Raw genomic sequence first — 21,216 nt, 5'->3', positions numbered from 1 at the left:
CATTTAGATTAGATAAGTGGTTCCCTACTGGTGGGTCGCAGTCTAAAAGTGGGTCGCTGGGCAACTCTGAATGGACTGAAAGTGACTTGTCAAGTTTGAAGTGCTGTTATTTTTCTGTAGAGTGAGTGACTATCAATCAATCAAATAATCAATCAATCAATTTTATTTATAAAGCCCAATATCACAAATCACAATTTGCCTCACAGGGCTTTACAGCATACAACATCCCTCTGTCCTTTGGACCCTCACAGCAGATAGGACGGACAGCTACTTGAAAGGGACAGCACACTAGCTCAACGACATGGCTAAACACAATTATGACGCTGGATGTATTAAACAGTGCAGACCTTGAACTAATAACTAAAGAGAAATCTGACCAGCTGGGAACCACTAGATTTTATCTTTTTTATCTACACTCCATTAGCTCCCAGTATCTTTTAGAACAGATTTTGAGGTTCTTTTACTTGGTTTTAAGGCTCTTGTTGGCTCCTGACTGGCCTACATTGCAGAATCATTGTGGTTCTATAATCTTTCACAAGCTCTCAGATCTTCCGCTACTGGGTTTTTGTCAACTATGCTAAAAAATTATAAAATACCCTTCCAAAAGCTTCAAGAGATGGAGCCTCAAAAAACCTTTTTAAATGACAGCTGAAAAAAAACCAATTTATTTAGTTTGGCTTTTAATTAATGTCTTTTTTTTTTGCTTATATTTCTTTTATTAATTCTCTCCTTTTTACTATTCTTACTGGTCTCTGTTCTTATTACTTTCACCGATATACATATATATATACACGTGTGTGTGTGTGTGTATATATATATATATATATATATATATATATATATATATATATATATATGTATATATATATATACAGTACAGGCCAAAAGTTTGGACACACCTTCTCATTCAATGCGTTTTCTTTATTTTCATGACTATTTACATTGTAGATTCTCACTGAAGACATCAAAACTATGAATGAACACATGTGGAGTTATGTACTTAACAAAAAAAGGTGAAATAACTGAAAACATGTTTTATATTCTAGTTTCTTCAAAATAGCCACCCTTTGCTCTGATTACTGCTTTGCACACTCTTGGCATTCTCTCCATGAGCTTCAAGAGGTAGTCACCTGAAATGGTTTCCACTTCACAGGTGTGCCTTATCAGGGTTAATTAGTGGAATTTCTTGCTTTATCAATGGGGTTGGGACCATCAGTTGTGTTGTGCAGAAGTCAGGTTAATACACAGCCGACAGCCCTATTGGACAACTGTTAAAATTCATATTATGGCAAGAACCAATCAGCTAACTAAAGAAAAACCAGTGGCCATCATTACTTTAAGAAATGAAGGTCAGTCAGTCCGGAAAATTGCAAAAACTTTAAATGTGTCCCCAAGTGGAGTCGCAAAAACCATCAAGCGCTACAACCAAACTGGCACACATGAGGACCGACCCAGGAAAGGAAGATCAAGAGTCACCTCTGCTTCTGAGGATAAGTTCATCCGAGTCACCAGCCTCAGAAATCGCAAGTTAACAGCAGCTCAGATCAGAGACCAGATGAATGCCACACAGAGTTCTAGCAGCAGACCCATCTCTAGAACAACTGTTAAGAGGAGACTGCGCGAATCAGGCCTTCATGGTCAAACAGCTGCTAGGAAACCACTGCTAAGGAGAGGCAACAAGCAGAAGGGATTTGTTTGGGCCAAGAAACACAAGGAATGGACATTAGACCAGTGGAAATCTGTGCTTTGGTCTGATGAGTCCAAATTTGAGATCTTTGGTTCCAACCGCCGTGTCTTTGTGAGACGCAGAAAAGATGAACGGATGGATTCCACATGCCTGGTTCCCACTGTGAAGCATGGAGGAGGAGGTGTGATGGTGTGGGGGTGTTTTGCTGGTGACACTGTTGGGGATTTATTCAAAATTGAAGGCACACTGAACCAGCATGGCTACCACAGCATCCTGCAGCGACATGCCATCCCATCCGGTTTGTGTTTAGTTGGACCATCATTTATTTTTCAACAGGACAATGACCCCAAACACACCGCCAGGCTGTGTAAGGGCTATTTGACCAAGAAGAAGAGTGATGGAGTGCTGCGGCAGATGACCTGGCCTCCACAGTCACCGGACCTGAACCCAATCGAGATGGTTTGGGGTGAGCTGGACCGCAGAGTGAAGGCAAAGGGGCCAACAAGTGCTAAACACCTCTGGGAACTCCTTCAAGACTGTTGGAAAACCATTTCAGGTGACTACCTCTTGAAGCTCATGGAGAGAATGCCAAGAGTGTGCAAAGCAGTAATCAGAGCAAAGGGTGGCTATTTTGAAGAAACTAGAATATAAAACATGTTTTCAGTTATTTCACCTTTTTTTGTTAAGTACATAACTCCACGTGTTCATTCATAGTTTTGATGCCTTCAGTGAGAATCTACAATGTAAATAGTCATGAAAATAAAGAAAACGCATTGAATGAGAAGGTGTGTCCAAACTTTTGGCCTGTACTGTATATATATATATATATATATATAAAAAATATATATGTATATATCATACAGTCTTTTGTCTAATTTTGTTGTCCTTTTTGCTTTGATTTTATTGTGTTGCATCTTTACAGTTAAGCACTCTAAAGCTACATCTCTTGTATGAATAAATAAAGTTTATTATTACCATTTTATTCTAATTTTCTACAAACGAGCAACTCCTTGTTGATTAATATATATATAAATTAAGTGTGCAAAGGTGGCACATAATGTAAATATAAAGCCACACAAAAAAACGAACACAAAGAAGGAACCAGCAGGATGTGAAAGCTGGAGGCCAGGGAATGACATAACAAGCAAATGTGACCATGAACGTAGGCAAGGTGTGCCTTACCGAAGAAATCATCACGGACTGGAGGCAAAAGAAGAAGAAGGGAGGGAGGGGAGAAAGGTTGGAGAGAGGAAGACGAGAGGCCACAGATCAGAGTGGAAAAAGAAGAGGACAGGAATGGAAGAGAGAAAAGAGAGGATGCTGATAAGCATTTAGTAATTTGGACTTAAAGAAGAACAGCAGGGCTGAAGAACACAAAAGCTGCTGTTTGGCCCTGACACTGAAACAAGATGAGTTATTCAAATATCAGCAGATTTATTTTAAAGTCCCAGTGAAACAGAGTTTTCAGGGGCGTATTGCTTCTGTGAAATGATGTATATAAGCCTGAGAGAGATGTGCCTTTTAACAAATATGCAGACTGTATCTTGTGGAAATCACTTAAGATTAAAATAATTTCACTGTGACTTTAAAGGAACAAGAAAAAAATGTTTTACTGTGAGTGTATGGATATCGGGCATCTACTGTATCATCAAAAATTCCAAATGTCCAATTGCTTGACCAAGCAAAAAATTAATAATAACATTTTAATAGTTATGAGTACAGTAAGCTGCCTTTATCTAATTTGTATACACTGGTTAATATTTACTCTTGGGTGTGGAGGTTAGAAAATAAAGAGAAGTCGAGAGAGTTAAAGAAAAAGATACCAACCAATGCATGTTCAGATACACACCTGAGAACTCGCCTATGGGTGTCACCAGCAGAAGCACATAAAAAAGGGGAAAAAAGGAAACGGGTGAGAAGTTATCAGATGGACAACGAGACGGATAAAATTTCCCTTTCTATTTCTGCTGTAAAAAATCAGGGACAATAAATAAAAACCTAAAAAAATATAAATTAAGGGAGAAACGAAATCCACCCTTAAAGTGTAATGGCCCAAAAACAAAGACTGACAACGCACATCTAAGATAAATAATAAGCATAAACATGAAGTGAAATGAAATCTGATAAAAAGAATAAATTCAACTTGTAAAAATAAGAGCTGTTTCAACTTGCAGCCTTTAAAACGGGCTGCATTAAACATGACTCTGCCCCATATAAAAAATTAGAATGAAAAAGAAATAATAAAAGTAAAACTGCACGAATGAGCAGCTGGAGTTGGGGGTGCAGCGCAAGAGGGATTGTATGATTTTTCAGGATGTGACAAAGGGATGAGCTGCTGGCGTGGAGTGTATTCCAGCCTCAGCCATGCAGGTAGAAAATAAAATCAGAGTCAGTGCAGTGGCACATTCACACAGCCTCACATGGAGCTCCTGCCCTGCAGTAACGTAAATCCAAAACATTTGTGTAATGCGCACATGCATCCACTATTGCTTCCCTTTCTTTGGAGCTACACTGAATCTGATATTACTGAGTAATATCACACAGTGGCATGTTAGCATTCAGTAAAAGTCTTAAGCATCGCTTTCACCAGATTGATTTAAAGGAGGCAGCCATTTTCAGACATTCTCTTTGAAGTAAAATACTTGCACTGATAGATAGATTTGCTTTGCTGCAACCATCAAATTGGTTTCACGGCAACATTTTCTTCAACTTTATTGCCAAGCTTTAAGAGAAGTACTTTAACTAATAAAGCTATGATTGCAGCAAAATGTAAGGCAATCAAAGTTTATACCTAGCAGCTCTGCGCCTGCATCTACATCTCCGATGATGTCCGACTTGGCGTCTTTGATCTCGTGGTAGAGTGAGTCGGTGTTGATGCCGAAGGCCTCGTTCACAATGCCTTGGGAGGGACTGAAACACACACATCAGATTTCATTAGACAATAGCTGTGTGAGAACAAAAACATTTTTCTCCTTTAAATTATGACAATTTGGTTCTCAGAGTTCACCAGATCAAATTCACACAGGTAAACAGCACCAACACCATCAATATGTGATAATAATAATAATAATAATAATAATAATAATAATAATAATAATAGATGTAATAGCTGAGGAAAAACCCACCAGTGAACCTGTCAGTCACCATACAATGCACATAACTGTACATATTTCCTATGCTTTCTCTAATTTTATTCTACTGGTGTATATTGTAGTTAAATTTTCACACTTACATTCTCAACACAATGATGACATATTTTATTTTAATATTTTGATTTTTATATCTTAAGTACAAGTGTTTAACACAGTAGCCCAATGCACATTTCATATGTCATACCTATTTCCCCCTCCGTACACACGGGGGTCCACACACATGTCCAGCACAGGGGTTGAATCTATGATCTCCTGAAACTCAGACCACTCATCACTGCTTCCCATACCTGGCAGGGGAGCAAAGTTAGAAAAGTCATTATCTCAGATACTACAGGTTTAGACGGAGGACATATTTGGTGACCCCCTCTTACCGATGCTGACATTCCTGGTTTCCTGGGAAACCTGCACCTCCATATTCCGGCTGAGCCGCTTGGCACTTTTCCTGCGGTTCCCAGCCCGCATCCCATCAAACTCGGATTGCGGGAGGAAGCCCTCGTTGATGGGTGTGACAGTGGCGGAGGGGACGGAGGAGGTGGGTGTGTTGGACTTGCTCCCTGTGCTGCTGGGTGTGGCCGCCACTGAGTCTGACTCTGACCCATCCTCCTTGGTGGTTTGAGACGATGACATGGGAGCAGGAGACAAACAGATTTATATGAGCATCATACAGTGAAGGCAGGTACTTATTCTTTATTTCTAGCAGTGACTGGTAGTACGGGTTTACTGTTGGCAAAATTATACCAGATAGTTAATTACAACTTTCTTTTAAGTAACCTCCATGTTTTGTGGTACAGTTCCCTTTTCGAAGCTTTATGCATTTAAAGGTCATACTGTATTATCACTTAATATTTTTTGGCTTTGTAGGCAAATTTAGGCAACTTTATTGAGAGAGTTCTTGATGCATGAAACCCATTATTATAAATAACTTTCCCAATAGCTGTTTTGGTGATCAAAAAATTCTCTCAAAGTTAATAGGTCAGGTAGATAGCTCAAGTCTTTGATTTGTGATTAAATCCTATAATCACTGTCAAAGTGCATATTACATACAACTCATCCAAACCTAAAATAAGGGTATCTCACTCCTAAAACACGCACTTTCATCTTCACATATGCTCTCAACATGCTTTCATAGCTAATAATCACGAGAAGCCACAGCAAGAAAGCAACACTGTCCTCTTTTTTCTTACCTTGGCTGTTTGTCTCACAGATAAAACACAAGTTTGTTTTGTTTTGTTTTTGTTGTTTTTTTTTTTAAAAAGGGACATTTGGACATTTAAACTTAATGCGCAAGTGTAAACTAAAACATGAGGACGCATGGTAGAAGCTCCATGATCACAGTTATAAAGAAAACTCCATGGAACAAAACATGGACCCCCTGCTTGCTTGAGTCAACATACAGTATATACCTAACATATCTGACTTTAAGATAGGATAAGATAAACTTTATTCATCTCACACTGTGGAAATTCACTAAAAGGTGGTTTAAAAGGTTCTAACATGCAGTCAGCGATTCTAATCTAACACTTTTTGTCAAATTCAGCAAATGTCTCCTCAAGGGCCACTAGGTGTCTGTTCAGCGCGCTGAAAAAAGTCTGGAGATTATACACAGGCTCTAGACGGAAAATAAATTGGCTCGAACTGAAACATACAATCCTATTCCAGCCTGTTAGCAACAGCTGGCATTTGTGCCTGTGCACAGAACAGGGGAAAGGCCGTCGATGTTTAAAGAGAAAGGCAGTGGGAGCGAGAGGGACAGTAAATCATGCACATGATGTTTAGGTGTTGAGTTCAAATATCAACACTATCTCCACCTTTAAATGAAAGATTTCCACATATAGTGTGAATAAAATAGTTTCCTCAAAAGTGACACAAGCAGGCTTGGGAGGGGAGGTGGTCCATTTGGGTGTGGTTAGCAGGAGGGGCAGCAGTACGGCTGGCCCCTCCCTCTTCCACACACCAGGCTGCGGTTGTGGTCGTGGAGAAAGACAGGGCTGCTGTCTGTCCCACCTGATAGGCAGAGCAGAAGGTGGACTGGCCGAGCTCGCTGACCTGCCAGATGTCTTTCCCGGGCATCATCCTAGCCCCCCCGAGACCCCCACGTACCATGCTCTCGCCGCTGGGGTACAGGCTCAATGAAGGCGGGCGCTCCGCTTTGCTGCTGACACAAGAGACACAGAGAGGGGTGGAGACTAACGTGAGACTATTATTTATGCATTTTCTATATTTAATCATTTTTTCTTCTCCAGGGCTGCAACCTATCCTGGCATGCATTAGATGCAAGGCACAAAACAACCCGGACAACGTTTCCAAAATATGCTCATGATCTTTGTTGCTGCATTAGATGAAAAGACTGATACCACTATTATATCTGCTGTCATATCTGCACAGTAAATATGAAGCTATCACCAGCTGCCGGCTAGCTTATCCTAGAGTCTGGAATATAACACTCCATTAAAACAGCGACTTGTTGGTTTTACACTTTGACAGAAAAGAGTGTTAATTGTGCCCTTTTTTAAACCAAACTTATACAGGTTTTTTTAAACAAAGGAAAACCCATTAAAAATAAGTTGAGACTTCTTTCCTGTGGCAAGTGGACCAGAGCAGTGTACACAGCTCTGCAGCAGATGGGTATGCCTGTCTATTTTGTTTTGTTTTACTTTCTGGCGTGTCATGTTCAACGTCATGGACGGGCCGCAAAACCGGTTTGTAAAGAGAAGAAAGCAGCATGGAGGCCAGTGAAAATGTTATCGTGGTTGCATTATTTCTTATACCTGTTACTTATTGAGTCTCTCTCTTAAACTTGGTGACAACTAAATTTGGAACCATGTTACTGCATAGATGGAGGTGTTGGTATTTTTTTGGTGGAATGTCTTCATATTGCACTGGAAAAGGGGCTAAAATCAGTGCATCCACCCATGTGTCAGACAGACAATTGGAATCAGAACTGATAAGTACCCATGTCTACTGCAGAGTCATCTGTCATGGAAGTGAATGCTGAGTATAACCTTTCCTATGAAATACCAAGGCCAGATGTTAGTGGATGTTAGTGTTTTTCTATCCAGTGGGAAAGGGGCTTTAGTGAGCTTTTAGAGTGCTAGTAGGTTGCTACTTTCAGACACAGCCAGGCTAGCTGTTCACCCCTGTTTCTAGACTTTATGCTGAGCTAAGCTAACTGGCTGTTGGCTGCAGCTTCATATTTCAGTTCCTCCAGGATTTTGAGGGCTCTTTTTTTGGGATTGTTGCCATCCAAAATGCCTGACATGACAGCTTTTCCAAAAATGTGCGATGCATGTTGCAATGTTTATAGGTAGGTTTTGTTTCTCAATAAAATTGCAGGAGAAAGTGAAAATTACAAAAATAGTTGCGATGCTGTCTGGGATTCTGGGTCTATTATTATGAACATTCAGTGCTTCCCACAGAATCAGTATCCATTTGTGATGGTGTGGGGAGAGACAATAGTTGATCACCGTGATAGGTGTTGCTGCCGTTCAAAGCAGCACTGAAGGACTGCCTCTGTTAGCAGCTCTCCTCCTGCCTCCTCTTCCCACTTAGCCTGAGCTTGCAAAACAGCAGTGACTAAACATTTAACAGTGGAATCAGTCTTCTCATCTAACTCTTGGTAAAAATGTGAATACATGTTGAATGGTATGTTTTGGGCCTGTATGGAGAGCCTGAACACCCAGAAAAACACACATTAACATGGGAAACTCCACACAGAAACAGCAAATGCCTGCAGTCAAAGCTGCATCCTGATATATTAATAATTGTCAATGCTAAAAATGTTGTTGTTGTGGAAACAAAGCACAATAGGGATAGAGATTCAAGGGGAAAGGCAAAATGGCTGAGCAGAAACATTTGCCTCACGAGCTTTCTTAACTTACTGGGGATACAAATGCAATTCATTCAAACAGGCAGAGTCAATGATACAGGCACCCACGGGCAGTTTGTGGAAAACTCAACACAGAGATGATATCTAAAGACATTCCTATAAAATATTTCCTTGTATGGCTGACTAACTATATGCGATGTTTTAGTTGTGTGGTGCCTGAACAAAACTGACTGGAACTGTGTGTGCGGGCTGCAAATCATTGTCTTCATAGTTCTGCTGCTCTACAAAACATTAGACATGCACAGCTCAAATTGCTACCATTTTTGTTACGTTTACATAAAACCCAGTGTCTTTCACATCAGAATTTCTTTAATTACAAGGTCTGCAGAAAAATATGATTGCTTCCTTTTTGCATAATAATATTATTTCAGTTTTGGTAAAGAGACAAGACAAGCAGAGCAGGCAAACAGACAAACGAACAGACTGACTGACAATTCATGAGGGAGAAAGAGGAGTAAATATGGATTGCATTGCTTTACATGACCTCTGAACCATTCCTTATTTCATTATTTATTAGAATGCAACATTATTGACACATTCATTGTAATAAATTATTGTCACAAGCATCATTGTCAAAGCAAATGCATAAAGGAATACGTCTTTACACAAGGTTTCAAGGCATGGCAAAAATATAAGGTGGGGCATCGGCAAATTTTAAGTCTCATCTTAGGGCAAAAGCAAGCCGGTTTAGACAGCGGAGCTCAGGGAAGAGGTGTGAGGGCATTTGTGGGACCATGTTGGATTTACCTTTTCCTCCATGTGTGGCGTTGACTGTGCAAGACAGCAGCACAGAGAGCAAGCCAGCAAGACAGACAGACAGACAGACACTGATTAGAGAAAGACAAGAGGCAGGAACATGCCATGACACATGAAACCACACAAACACAGACACAAACACACTTTTAAACCTTCTCAATCTGACTCTAGTTTTAACGTTTTTTTGTTTTGTTTTTTTTTTACAATCCTGCACTTTTTGAAGATTTGGAGAAAGTGACTGTGCCTTTTAAGTAGTGGCTCCAACACTATGGAACTCTTCCATCAGGTTTACAGTCTGTGGTCTCTTTAGAATTTTTTTTAAAAAAAACTGAGGACCCATTTTTTAAAAATGGCCTTTGTCCCGCCCTAAATTGTCTATTGTTTGTTGCCTGGTATTTTTCTGTTCGAGGCCTCAGTAGCCCGTATTTGATCTACATTTTACTTTCTTTTTGTTGCTTTTTTATTTGTTATATTGCCTTTGTTTTTATTGATTGCATGTTTTATTGTTTGATTGCTTGATATTATTTTGTGAAGGACTTTGTGAATTTCATTTCTGTGAAAGGTGCTATATCAAATATATTTTATTATTATTTCATTCATTCATTCATTCATTCATCTTCTAACCGCTTCATCCTCTTGAGGGTTGCGGGGGGGCTGGAGCCTATCCCAGCTGACATCGGGCGAGAGGCGGGGTACACCCTGGACAGGTCGCCAGACTATCGCAGGGCTGACACATAGAGACAAACAACCATTCACGCTCACATTCACACCTACGGACAATTTAATGTTATCAATTAACCTAGTCCCCAATCTGCATGTCTTTGGACTGTGGGAGGAAGCCGGAGTACCCGGAGAGAACTCATGCTGACACGGGGAGAACATGCAACAACCAGACTCCGCACAGAAGGGCTCCCACACCCGGGATCGAACCGGCAACCCTCTTGCTGTGAGGCGACAGTGCTAAGCACCACACCACCGTGTCTCCCTATTATTATTATTATTATTATTATTATTATTATTATTTGATACTATTAGCACTGCTCCAGATCATCAGCAGTTCATTAAGAAGTATTGAAATGCTATAAGTCCGATCTTTGTAATCTAACCATAATGACAACTGTCCTTAAAAAAAAAAGATCACAACAAACCATCATGACAGATAGATTTGTACAGAGGCCGGATGTAGGTGTTGTTTATACCAGAAGGTACGTTAAATCTAGTCTAACTCACTGAATGTATGCCGTGGCTATAAGCCTGCTATTGGGTGGCTGATTTCGGCTGACATTCAAGGCATTCAAGAAACGCAGTGCCAAAAACAGACAAATATAGCAAGGTGAAACAGCAAATGAGAATGAACTTGGGGTTGGCTATTACTCTCACTTTTACTGGTGAGCACATTTAAAAACAGTAAGTGACAATGCTGCATAGTATACCTTAAATATTCATTGCAATTGTTGTGCCTGTTGTGCATGACGCCTCCTCCTCCTAAAGCTCTCTCAGCCTGCTGTACGCTGATGGGGACGATCAGATATAGCGATCAGTTTTCCATGATATGAAGTAAATTAAACGACAACTTAGTAAAATTAAAGTACTATGTTTCAAACATTCTTATTGATATGAATCAACATGAAGAATGCACAAACATGTCAATTATTTCCCCGTATAATAACAAGCATCTTCGGGTAGAACAAACTTCTGTTGCCACTGCATTCTTTGTGCTTTCCTGAGTAACGTATTTGGATTTGGGTACATCCCTAATAAGCAAACACCGGCCTCATTCAGTGCTCTGTTTTTTAACAGTTGATGAAGATTTGTGGGATTAGGATGCCTTAAACAGCGTAGCTGAATAGATATTTAAGACACTGTGTATAGTGAACACAACTAATCTGCAGTTCAGCTACAGAAGCTGCACCAGCTGTCCCATTCCTCGTCTCGCTTCGCGCTTATAAATATTCAGGACTCATGGGTCGGGCCAATTGCTGAACACTGCAAGCTGGAAAATAAACTCCAAACTTTCTTTTTTTCTAATTATTTCCCTTAAGGCTCACAATGGCTGCGAGGTTTCTTTGTACACTTCCTTTCCTTTCTGTCGATGGTTAGAAAGTAGCAGCTGTTCATCACGACTCTTGACAAAGAGATGCCAGCATCAGCACAATGAGCATGTTGAAACATGAACAGCATAACACATTCAGGACAAAACATAAAACATCTGCAACAAGATGATGGGTGAAAGTTACGATTAAAATCCACACAAAAAGATATACTCACAACCTATACACACCAACACATGTTAAAATGACTCACGTTCGTCCACAGCCGGGGCCTTCTGATTGGCTGTTGCTGCCCGCCTGCTGCATTTTGGACCGCTCTATGTGCTCAACGTATGTCTGGATCATCTGTGATCCACAATAGAGAGAAAAAGAAAAGATGTGAGAAGAAAATTAAATGTTTAAGGACAAGAAAGCAGAGAGAGAGACACCACTAAATTTGGTAAGTAAAGACATTGCATGTAAAAGGATTATAATGATTTAATTACAAGATCTATAATCTGCTAAGTGTTGAATGATGAGATTATAGAGCTCAGAGGATCATACAGGCTTTTGCATATTGCTGTTAATTTATGACAAATCACATTAGCCTTATTGAAATGCTTATTTAATTGTTCAATGCACCATAAGAAAAACAAAACATGCAAAACATTGGTACGTTCCTTTACCACAATATTTTGCCTTATTTAGATACTGATATGGCAACGGAAATGGAAGAAATTATGCTAGATATGAGAAGTATAGGGACTACAGTTAATAAGTTGTTGGGCTGAATGTTACCTCAGTGTGGCGCTGGTGCAGAGCATTGTACTCTTTCTTCATGTCTGATTCTCGTTCTTCCAACCGAGTGACTGGGAGACAGAGAGAAAGAACAGTTCAACAGCACAAAAACACCACAAAGACTCTGATAATTGTCACAAAGAGACACCTCTATATTGTTTTTTTTAAACTAATGTTCAATCTTAGTTGGCAGTATTTATTCAATTTAGCTATTTGGCTCTAAACTCCACTGTCAATACTGCCAAAGAAAACATGACAAAAGAGCCACTCAAATATGTACAAAAGTATTCATTAAGTACTGACAAGTGAACAAAAGCGTCATAATCTAAAAATACAACGTCCACCAACAGTGTGTCTACTTTCCATTCCAACTTCCCATTTTAGCTTTAGTGTTACTTTTTCTTTTATTTGTCTATCTGACAACAGTTTGAAGAGCAGCAGAATTGTTAACTGAAATTCATCAAATAACTTCTAAAACTCGATTAATGTCCTGGTAACATGACTAGGCCTTGAAGGGTAACTTTGGTACTCTTCATGGGTCCAGTATTAAGCAAGAGGTCTACAGCCCAGAGCAGGGCAACGTAACCACTCTGTGGATGTTCTCACTGTCAGTGTATGTCCACTGAGAGTGTTTGTGCAACTGACAGGCTCAGATTACTACTGTAAGTGTTTGACAAGATAATGGAAGGGAAAAATAGCCCAGAGATGTGAAAATATGCTGGCCCAAAACACACTAAAATCACTACTTATTTAAATGGAGTCTGGTGGGTTTGGCAGTAGGGATTTCGGGGCTGTTTCTGGTTAAAATAAAAACAACTCTTTATCAAAAATGTTTATCTCCAGAGGAATCCTTTCCATGTTGTCAGACACTTATGACAACTATCCGAGCCTGTCGGTGGCAAAAAAGCACTTTTGTGGATGTAAATTGACGGTGCTGAACATGCCCTAAGTCAGTGGTTCCAACTGGTGGGTCGCAGTCCAAAAGTGGGTCACAGGCCCATTCTGAATGGACCGCAAGTGACTCGCAAATGTGTCAAGTTTGTAAAAAAAGTACTTTGTTTTTCAAGTAGAGTAAATTTCCAGCACAGAATTTTTATCTTGAAGTGCCATTTTCTTCTGCAGAGTGAATGACTACCGGACTAGCTCAACAACATGGCCAAATGCAAGTATGATGCTCAACGTATTAAACTGTTGGACCTCGAACTAATGGCTAAGGAGAAGTCTGGACCCCATGGCTGGACCCAAAGTGGTTACATTGCAGACTGTTTTGAAGCTGCTGGCTGAAGCCCTGTCGCTATCCACTGGACCATTTTTTAAAAACTCTTGTTCCCATTAGTCTCTTAGACACAAGAACATTGGAAAATAGGGTTCAGGTTGAAAAATACCTAAGTTCTCCTTTAGGCACTGCTCTCAACATCAGTCTTTCATTTTTTGGCCTTTTAATTACCAGTGTCACACCTGAATGCCAATTCAAATGTGTTCCTGCTTATAGGAAATTATTTTGTGTTGGAATTTTCTTGAAACTGACTATGGCGATCGTGACTTCAGCTCTGCTTGGGACATTCATCAAGAGCAGCCACATGTGCTGCATGTACAGTATATTACGGGAACTCAGAAGTTTGTAGTAAGGATGTCTGTCCACTCACTCTGGTCAGAATAGTTCTTTGTCTTGAGTTCCTGCTGTTTCGCCTGCAGCTCCAGAAACTCCACCTGTATCTGCAGGTCCTTCTTCTCAGCTTCCAACGCATCCTCAAATTCAATGAATTTCTGATGGAAGACACATGAACAAAATAAAGGTTTTCACACAGTTGGAAATACATTCATAAACTGCACTAAAAGTGAGAAGTTTTATAGCATTGAGAGTACTGTATATGGATTAGATCTGTGCAACTATATGGAAAACAAACCAGCACAATAAGATTACTATGCTTGTGGTTAATACACTGTTATTATGTTTATAACAGCAATCACCCTTCAGGATAGTACGGTGACATTAACAGTCTGCCCTGCATGAGTCAAAGTCTAGGTGTGTTATTTATAAAGCCTTTGTTCTCTTACAGAAAGATTGGAGTTTGTCAGCAGCTCTATAAAATACCTCAATTGGTCCTACAGTGTGCACATAAACTCAGTGAATGAGGAACATTCAAACACAGAGCTGCCTACTTCCCCCTTTCACGTTGCCTGTTTGTTTTTTTTTATTTAAAGCTGTTCACAATGACGTCCTTTTTTCAGTGCAGCAAGTCCACAAAGTCTTAATACTGTAATCCTCTGACTGCAGGGAGACTATGGAACCAGGAATATGCAGCAGGCATGCACCACACAAAAGGCAAATGCTACAATTTGATGACCTTCAGGATGATACAACAAATACTATTGATATCTAGCCCTGTGGAGAACAACAAAACCTACTTGTTTGTCATATGCAGAGTGGATTTTAGCAGGAAAGAACGAACCACTGAATCGTTTCAGCTACTATCTGTCTCTACCTCTGATGAGAAGAGGTAGCAGAGATGTTGCTCTTCGTGCAAGCTCATTTAACAAGACAATTCTCCTTAGAAAATCAACTTCAATGTGACTCAATAAAATGTGAATTTGCATCTTATCATCAATGACCAAGCTGGAATAAAAAGCCATCATACTGTTTTGTTTTTGGACCTTTGCTACCAGTAAAAAACAAATTAATAAATCAAATAAACATTCTGACTACATACAAACTGTCTCTCTTAAAATGTAATATTCATGTTCAAGAGAAAAGTTTAATTCAAATAACAAAACAAAACAACAAGCATATTTGTGTCTATTTTTGTGGGGTGACTTTGCAGAATGGTTTGGATATAGAACTTTAGGATAAACCAAATATAAATCAATTGAGAAGATGTACAAAAAATAAACTTCACGAGGTATGGAAATGAGGATGAGTTGGTAAGCTAAAAGTGAGGTAATTATTCATTTTAGTTATATCTAACTGACCCTGGGTGGATATTTGGATTGTACATCATTTTTTTGGGAGTTGCATATATGTTAAATATTGAGTTCATTGTTTGAGTTATGGAGAAGGGGTAAAACTATATACATATAGTTTTACTATATACTGTATACATCTTCCTACTCCTTTTCAGACATGTGAATATTAAATATTCTTTATGCTGTTTATGAGGATAGAGAGTTTGCTATGTTTACTGTTCATTTTTTTTTTTTTTTTTACATGTTCAAAATGAACTGATAAATCAAATTAAATTAAATATCTAAGGGACAGTGACAGTCTGGTGCTAAAAATGTAGTGCTCCGCACAAAAAGAATAACCCTTCTCTAAACAGATAAAAGCAGGGACACTTATCGTTCATTTTAGGTGTCTTTTTATATTAAGATTGTAATGGCCAGAAACTAGGGACAACCATTGTGCTGTATAGTTGTTCTAGCTTAAGAGCAGCAGATCACAGCTTCTCGAAATAATATCCTTCGGCCTATCCCTTGGACTGGAAACACGTCCTACAGCACTGCCCTTCAAATGCACTCCTCTGTCCTACACTTGTGCCTGCATCACCTAACCTCTCCAGTCCCCATAGTATTTCCTACTAAAATGGAGCGCTACAGAGGTACAGCATGCAGTGACGACAAACATAGTGGTGCATTTTTGATTCATGCAAACAAATACACACAACGTATGTATTTAAGGGTTGGAATTCTGTGTTATCTTGTCCAGTACGAAAAACTCAGTAGGTAGTCATGTGATGAGTGAGTGAAGCTAATGCGTTTCCCTGACAAACCATAGCTAAGTGACTGCAATGTGGGCATACTTACAACAATTTACACAGTGTACCTGACCAGAGAGTAAACCGACAACAGCATGAAAATAATGACATGCAGTGTAACGTATAGTCTGTATTTGTTTTCAATTAGTACAAAACCTTGAGGAAAAGTTCTCAAGTATATGTTTAGAAATGTATTTGTGACCAGGTTAAATCAGTAGACCAAGGGGCCATTTTTATGGATTGAAGCCAAGTTAAATCATTTTTTTACACTACACGGACAAAAAGGAAATCGCATGAAAAGAGAAGGTGATAAGAGCATGGTCAGGGGCAGAGATAATCTATTTTCTCGCGGTCAGCACTCTTTAAGAAATGTAAGTGATACAAAGTGATGGATCATCCCAGCAAGCAGCCTCAGAGCAACACAACAAACAAAGATGCTACAAAATGGCTGAATTTGTTAACCTCAGTTTAGTAACTGTAATCTTGGATATCTTGATGAAGGCTTCATGAGCAAACAGGGAGCTGTGGCTTTGTTTACCATTAGCTTGAGCCTAATAACCTTGTAATCTGAGCCGCTTTTTGCTCGTTGCTCCCAGTGTCTTGCGAGAGGGTGTGTTACTGTTTTCCTCGGGCTCTGAGATTCTCTCTCACACTGCCTTTTCTTTGTATTAGCCTTCGCCTCTGTCCGATCTGGCCTGTGCGTTCACTCGCTCATGCTGCGGCTTTCTAAAACACAGTCTATTTCTCTCTCTCCCTTTCTCTCTCTGCTTTTGTTGTTATGTCTCTGCTCCTCATAAGCACAAATCAGGTTACTGTGCCAGGCTCCCTCAGTGTGCTCTGTGTACTATTGATTTCCTATAACTCCCCACCCCTCGCACATTGTCCCATCCCCTATTATACCCCTCTGATAGTCAGACAAAACTGTCTGTTTATTTGTTCCACTTAAATTAATCACCTAATTTCAGATGAAGATGTAAATTGACTTCTCTCACTAGATGCAAACATAACCCTAGGTCCTGAACACCAAATAAAATAAAATAATCAAATACAGTTGACTGTAAAAGTTGACTATATAATATCAAATGGTAACTTTAGTATGTGTCAACCTGGACCCCTTTTCCCCATGAGTTTGAGTCTAAGTGGCTAATGGGAAAAACAGTTTTTTAAAATTGGTCCAGCATTGAGCTGCGAAACTAGCTGCAATGTAACCACTTGGAGCAACTTGGCATCATCACTTTACATCCACAAGCTTGTTTTTGCCACCGACAGGCTCAGATTATTATTCTATGTGTCTGACAACATAACAGAAAGGGTCGCTACAGAAAAGACCTTTGTGTTAAAGACTAAGATCCTTTTTGTTAACTCAGAAACAGCCCTAAAATTGCTGTCACCAAACCAGCCAGACCCCATTTAACAGCAATTTTATCATCATAAAACAAACTTTGTTTGAAGTCAACAGAAACATGGACAACCTCACAAAAACTGTCTTGGTTTGACTCTCTACTGTTCAACAATAACCAGCTTTGGTTTAGTTGAAATAAACCCTTAATTCACCCAGTTATATGTGTAAATATGCTGGCTCTATACATGCTAAAATTACTGTTTATTTCAATGGAGTCTGGTGGCTTAGTCTGTCGGTGGTAAAAACAAGCACTTTTAATAGGCATACATTGAACTGCAAACATCTCCCTGAATGGTTACAGTGACACAGCAAGTCGCTATATGCCAGACCAATTTCAAAAATGGTCCCCATTTGTCCTCTGACACATAAACATGGGAAAATAGGGTCCACATTGAAAAAAGAAACAGAAGATAGAGTCTATATTGGTTAAATTGCTACTTATAAAAATGCTTGAGTTATAAATAAGGCCAAAGCTTAACACACAGTAGGTGTGGGTCCAACATAAAACTGAGTTTTTGCTTAAGGGTCTAGACAGAGAAAGTTAAAGTATAAAACTACATGCTTGTTAAAAGTACTGAGCAAGGCACTTCACTGCCAACTGCTTCAGTGAACTGTTTTGGTAGTCAGTGGAGGAAAACAGTACTGACAGCTCCTCTGCGTCAATGTGCCACTACAACCCTCCCTGGATACAGAAAATAAAGATTATAGACCTGATTTCTATCGCAACAATGGACAACATGACAAAAACAGGACTATAACCCATGGACATGTGTGCCACATAGTAAGTTTAACTCTAGGTTTTCTGGTGAGCAACAGAGGATGATGAACAATGTCACTTTCAAGATCTTGCGGGAAGATAAGTGCCGCTTTTAAAGCATGTTTTATCAGGCAGTGTTATGGTTTACTGAGCTACATCAGTGCCAGCTCACTGACTGATTTAATTAGCAGTTCTGATCTCTATTTCCAAGGAATATGCAGTCACTATGACATTTCCTATCTTCTCCTCTGCAGCGACTATACAGACACTTTTAGTTTCAGTTTTGGTTTCACTGTAAAGAAAAAAACATTTCTAAACCTGCTGGCATCTAAAACAATGGTCTCCGCCGCCTTAGTTCCTACTGTTACCTGCAGTACCTTCTGGTTTACAAGTATTAATTACAATGTGACTACATTTTATAATACAGGATTTTGTCTGTCATGACATTAAAATGAGCTTAGATATGCTAACACCCAAATGTTAATATGAACTGGCAAAACTCATCTCAATTAACAGCTTACAGTGAAAACAAACTAGACAACCAGCACATGGAGGAAACACAGTTGGAGAGAGCAGATGATGAAACAGGCTAAAAGCTGAGCTAAGCTGATACTAGCAGGGGCTGCCAGTGATATGCTGAGGCCTCTTTGGATGGGGAGGAGGATTAAAGTTGCTTTATGATGCCTGCTGGATCCCACGGCTGCTGTTACACTGGTCAGAGGGGGGAAAAAAAGATTTGCTGGAGGTGGAGCTAGGCCGGTAATGTAATAGGTCCGTATTGATGTCCACTTTTATTGTTTGTGTCCCTGTTGCTGTGTTTTCAAGTGTAAACGCCCACTGAGAGTCGTGCTAACAGGCTTCATCTGTCAAAGCTTGGCCAGTTGTCCCTTTATCACCATATACTGCATGTACCCTATCATGTCCTTACTTTGTTTTTGCATGTGTATTTGCATTTGGAGACTTCAGCTGTGTTTTTATGACAGTCCAGGCTCAACAAAGTGACTGTTGACCTCAACATCTTGGCTTAACTGGTATGGTGTCTTTGCGATATCCCTGGAAAGCTGATTTAAATTAAAAATGTATTTTATATATCATTTCCATTTTGCAGGACTCAAGCATCATTGTCTTAACCATGAATGAGGTTATCTGCTGTGTTAAAACATACTTTTAAATGACTAATCCTTTGATGTTTTACTTAAGTAAATTTTTGATTCAGGCATTGTTGTTTTTACTTAAGTCCTGTAGAAAAAGTTCAGAGTTTAAGTGCATTCTTATAGGCTGTTCTGCTAAACAAAAATGTATGACAGCCCTCCAAGTTTTATTTAAGGGTTACAGATTTTCTCAATAGCTTGACAGAGGACACTATGTGTTGGAAATTTGTCAGCAGTGCATTGAGACTAAAAATAATCTCATGTCACAGGCCTAAACATGAGTCACATGTCTGGTGAAACCTCTCAGTTCAGACTGGGCACCGTGACTATGAAGGAAGCAGGGTGAAGCTGGATGTGATGATGCGGGTGGAGAGGCCCACCAGAGCCGGAGGGGGGGGGGGGTGGGGTTGACTCACCTCCTCCGCCTGCTTGCGAAGCGCTTTCTCCCTTTCGTACTGGGTGATGAGCTGCTCGTTGTCCTCCTTCAGCAGCTCCAGCTCCACTTCGTGCTCCTGGTTCTCCGTCAGCACCGCGTCCAGGTTCTCCAGGACGTTCACCACCAGCGGCATCAGCTCCTTCACCACCTCCTCGTCATAGCTGCGGATCAGCCGCTCGAACTCCCGGTAGATGCTGTTGGCCAAACCGGACACCCGCTCCGACATGACGGAGCCGGGGCCGTAGTCGTCCTGGTAGACCACCTCGTCTATCTGCAGCTCCATCATCTTGGCAGCTGGAACCGGCTTCTGTTGTCCAGATGATGAGGCTGCGCTCAAACAGTTTTTCGGGCCTGTAAGGCGAGACTGTCACAAGGTTTGGATCCGCTCAGCGCAGAAAAAGGGGGACATTCAATCACAGTCGTTCCTCCAATAAAGAAAACACTTATGCCATGTTGCAACAGCACAGATTCACTGAACGACACTGAACTGTTGCTGTGTGTAGCGGCGCATAACCTTGAAATTTCTGGCTCTTATATTTTGATGTAAAGAGGGCCCCCTCCTCCTCCACCACCAGCCCGTTGTATCGCCTCCAGACGCGGCCCAGCTACTGCTCTCCTCCCGCAGAGAGCATCTGATCCGGGGAGCAGTGGGTGTGGAGCGGGCCAGCCTGTGGATCGGCCCTCGTTGAGCCCATGCCGAGGAACGAAATGCCTTCGTCGATGATATTGCACCTGCCTCTCAGCAGCCGCAGCCATGGACCCCGGCCATTGCTGGCAGGGGAAATAAATAAATTAATAAATAGGTAAATAAATAATCTAACGCTCCCGATCCCCGCCGATGCCTGATCCGCCACTATGACATCGTTTCCTCCATGTTTTGTTCCCCCTTCCAGCGGGCGGCCGACGCTGCTGGCCAGGCTCGGGCGTTGATGGTGATGTCTCCCTATGGGAGAGGCTCTCCCTGCTGTTCAGATGGAGGAGCCAGCTGACCGACTCTGGCTGACGTCACACCGTCTGCATTGAGCAAGCGGGCTCACTGCGTTAAGCCAGGCAGATGATACAGGAAGTCAGCTTCACAATTTCAAAATAAAGCTACAAAACTCTGAAGACTTTAATTATGGTCGTGTTAAATAAGGATTAAAGCTCAGCTATTCAATGAAAGAGGTTTTTTTAGTTTACTGGTTACCAGAAGTGATAGACATCCTGTGTAAAGAAAGTTGTGGCACACTGTCAGGACAGACAAACAAGGCAAACCCCCCCCCCCCCCCCAAAAAAAAATTGGGAAAATTGGCCCCTCAGTGGTGGTCCATAATGGCACATTTTGCAGTTTATGCAGTCATTTACCGTAACCACTTGCTTCTATCTATCCTGTTAGGGGTCGCAGGGGGCCAGACATTGGGCGAGAGGCG

The 21,216-nt window shown here is 40.6% G+C and overlaps 1 protein-coding gene across 28 annotated transcripts in view; it reads right to left on the bottom strand.

Moving 5' to 3' along the window:
* mapk8ip3 (mitogen-activated protein kinase 8 interacting protein 3) overlaps nucleotides 1-20,798 on the bottom strand; it is a 42,915-nt gene extending 22,117 nt beyond the window's left edge. For 6 of the 28 annotated variants that reach the window (XM_033644664.2, XM_033644671.2, XM_033644673.2 and 3 more), the window contains exons 1-11: nucleotides 19,788-20,796; nucleotides 13,956-14,076; nucleotides 12,310-12,380; nucleotides 11,786-11,877; nucleotides 9,473-9,496; nucleotides 6,844-6,994; nucleotides 5,211-5,442; nucleotides 5,024-5,126; nucleotides 4,479-4,597; nucleotides 3,537-3,548; nucleotides 2,870-2,887 (exon numbers count right to left, since the gene is read on the bottom strand). In XM_033644664.2, coding sequence (XP_033500555.1) covers nucleotides 2,870-2,887; nucleotides 3,537-3,548; nucleotides 4,479-4,597; nucleotides 5,024-5,126; nucleotides 5,211-5,442; nucleotides 6,844-6,994; nucleotides 9,473-9,496; nucleotides 11,786-11,877; nucleotides 12,310-12,380; nucleotides 13,956-14,076; nucleotides 19,788-20,093 — 1,249 coding nt within the window. In that variant the 5' untranslated portion in view covers nucleotides 20,094-20,796. Of the gene's footprint in view, nucleotides 1-2,869; nucleotides 2,888-3,536; nucleotides 3,549-4,478; nucleotides 4,598-5,023; nucleotides 5,127-5,210; nucleotides 5,443-6,843; nucleotides 6,995-9,472; nucleotides 9,497-11,785; nucleotides 11,878-12,309; nucleotides 12,381-13,955; nucleotides 14,077-19,787 lie in introns of all 28 variants that reach the window. The other 22 variants (XM_078161491.1, XM_078161494.1, XM_078161501.1 and 19 more) reach the window with 15 other exon arrangements.
* Nucleotides 20,799-21,216: the final 418 nt, after the last annotated feature.

This window comes from Epinephelus lanceolatus, chromosome 18 (assembly GCF_041903045.1).
Source record: "Epinephelus lanceolatus isolate andai-2023 chromosome 18, ASM4190304v1, whole genome shotgun sequence".
NCBI classification, from domain to species: domain Eukaryota; kingdom Metazoa; phylum Chordata; class Actinopteri; order Perciformes; family Serranidae; genus Epinephelus; species Epinephelus lanceolatus.
This window is presented reverse-complemented; position numbering and strand designations above follow the sequence as displayed.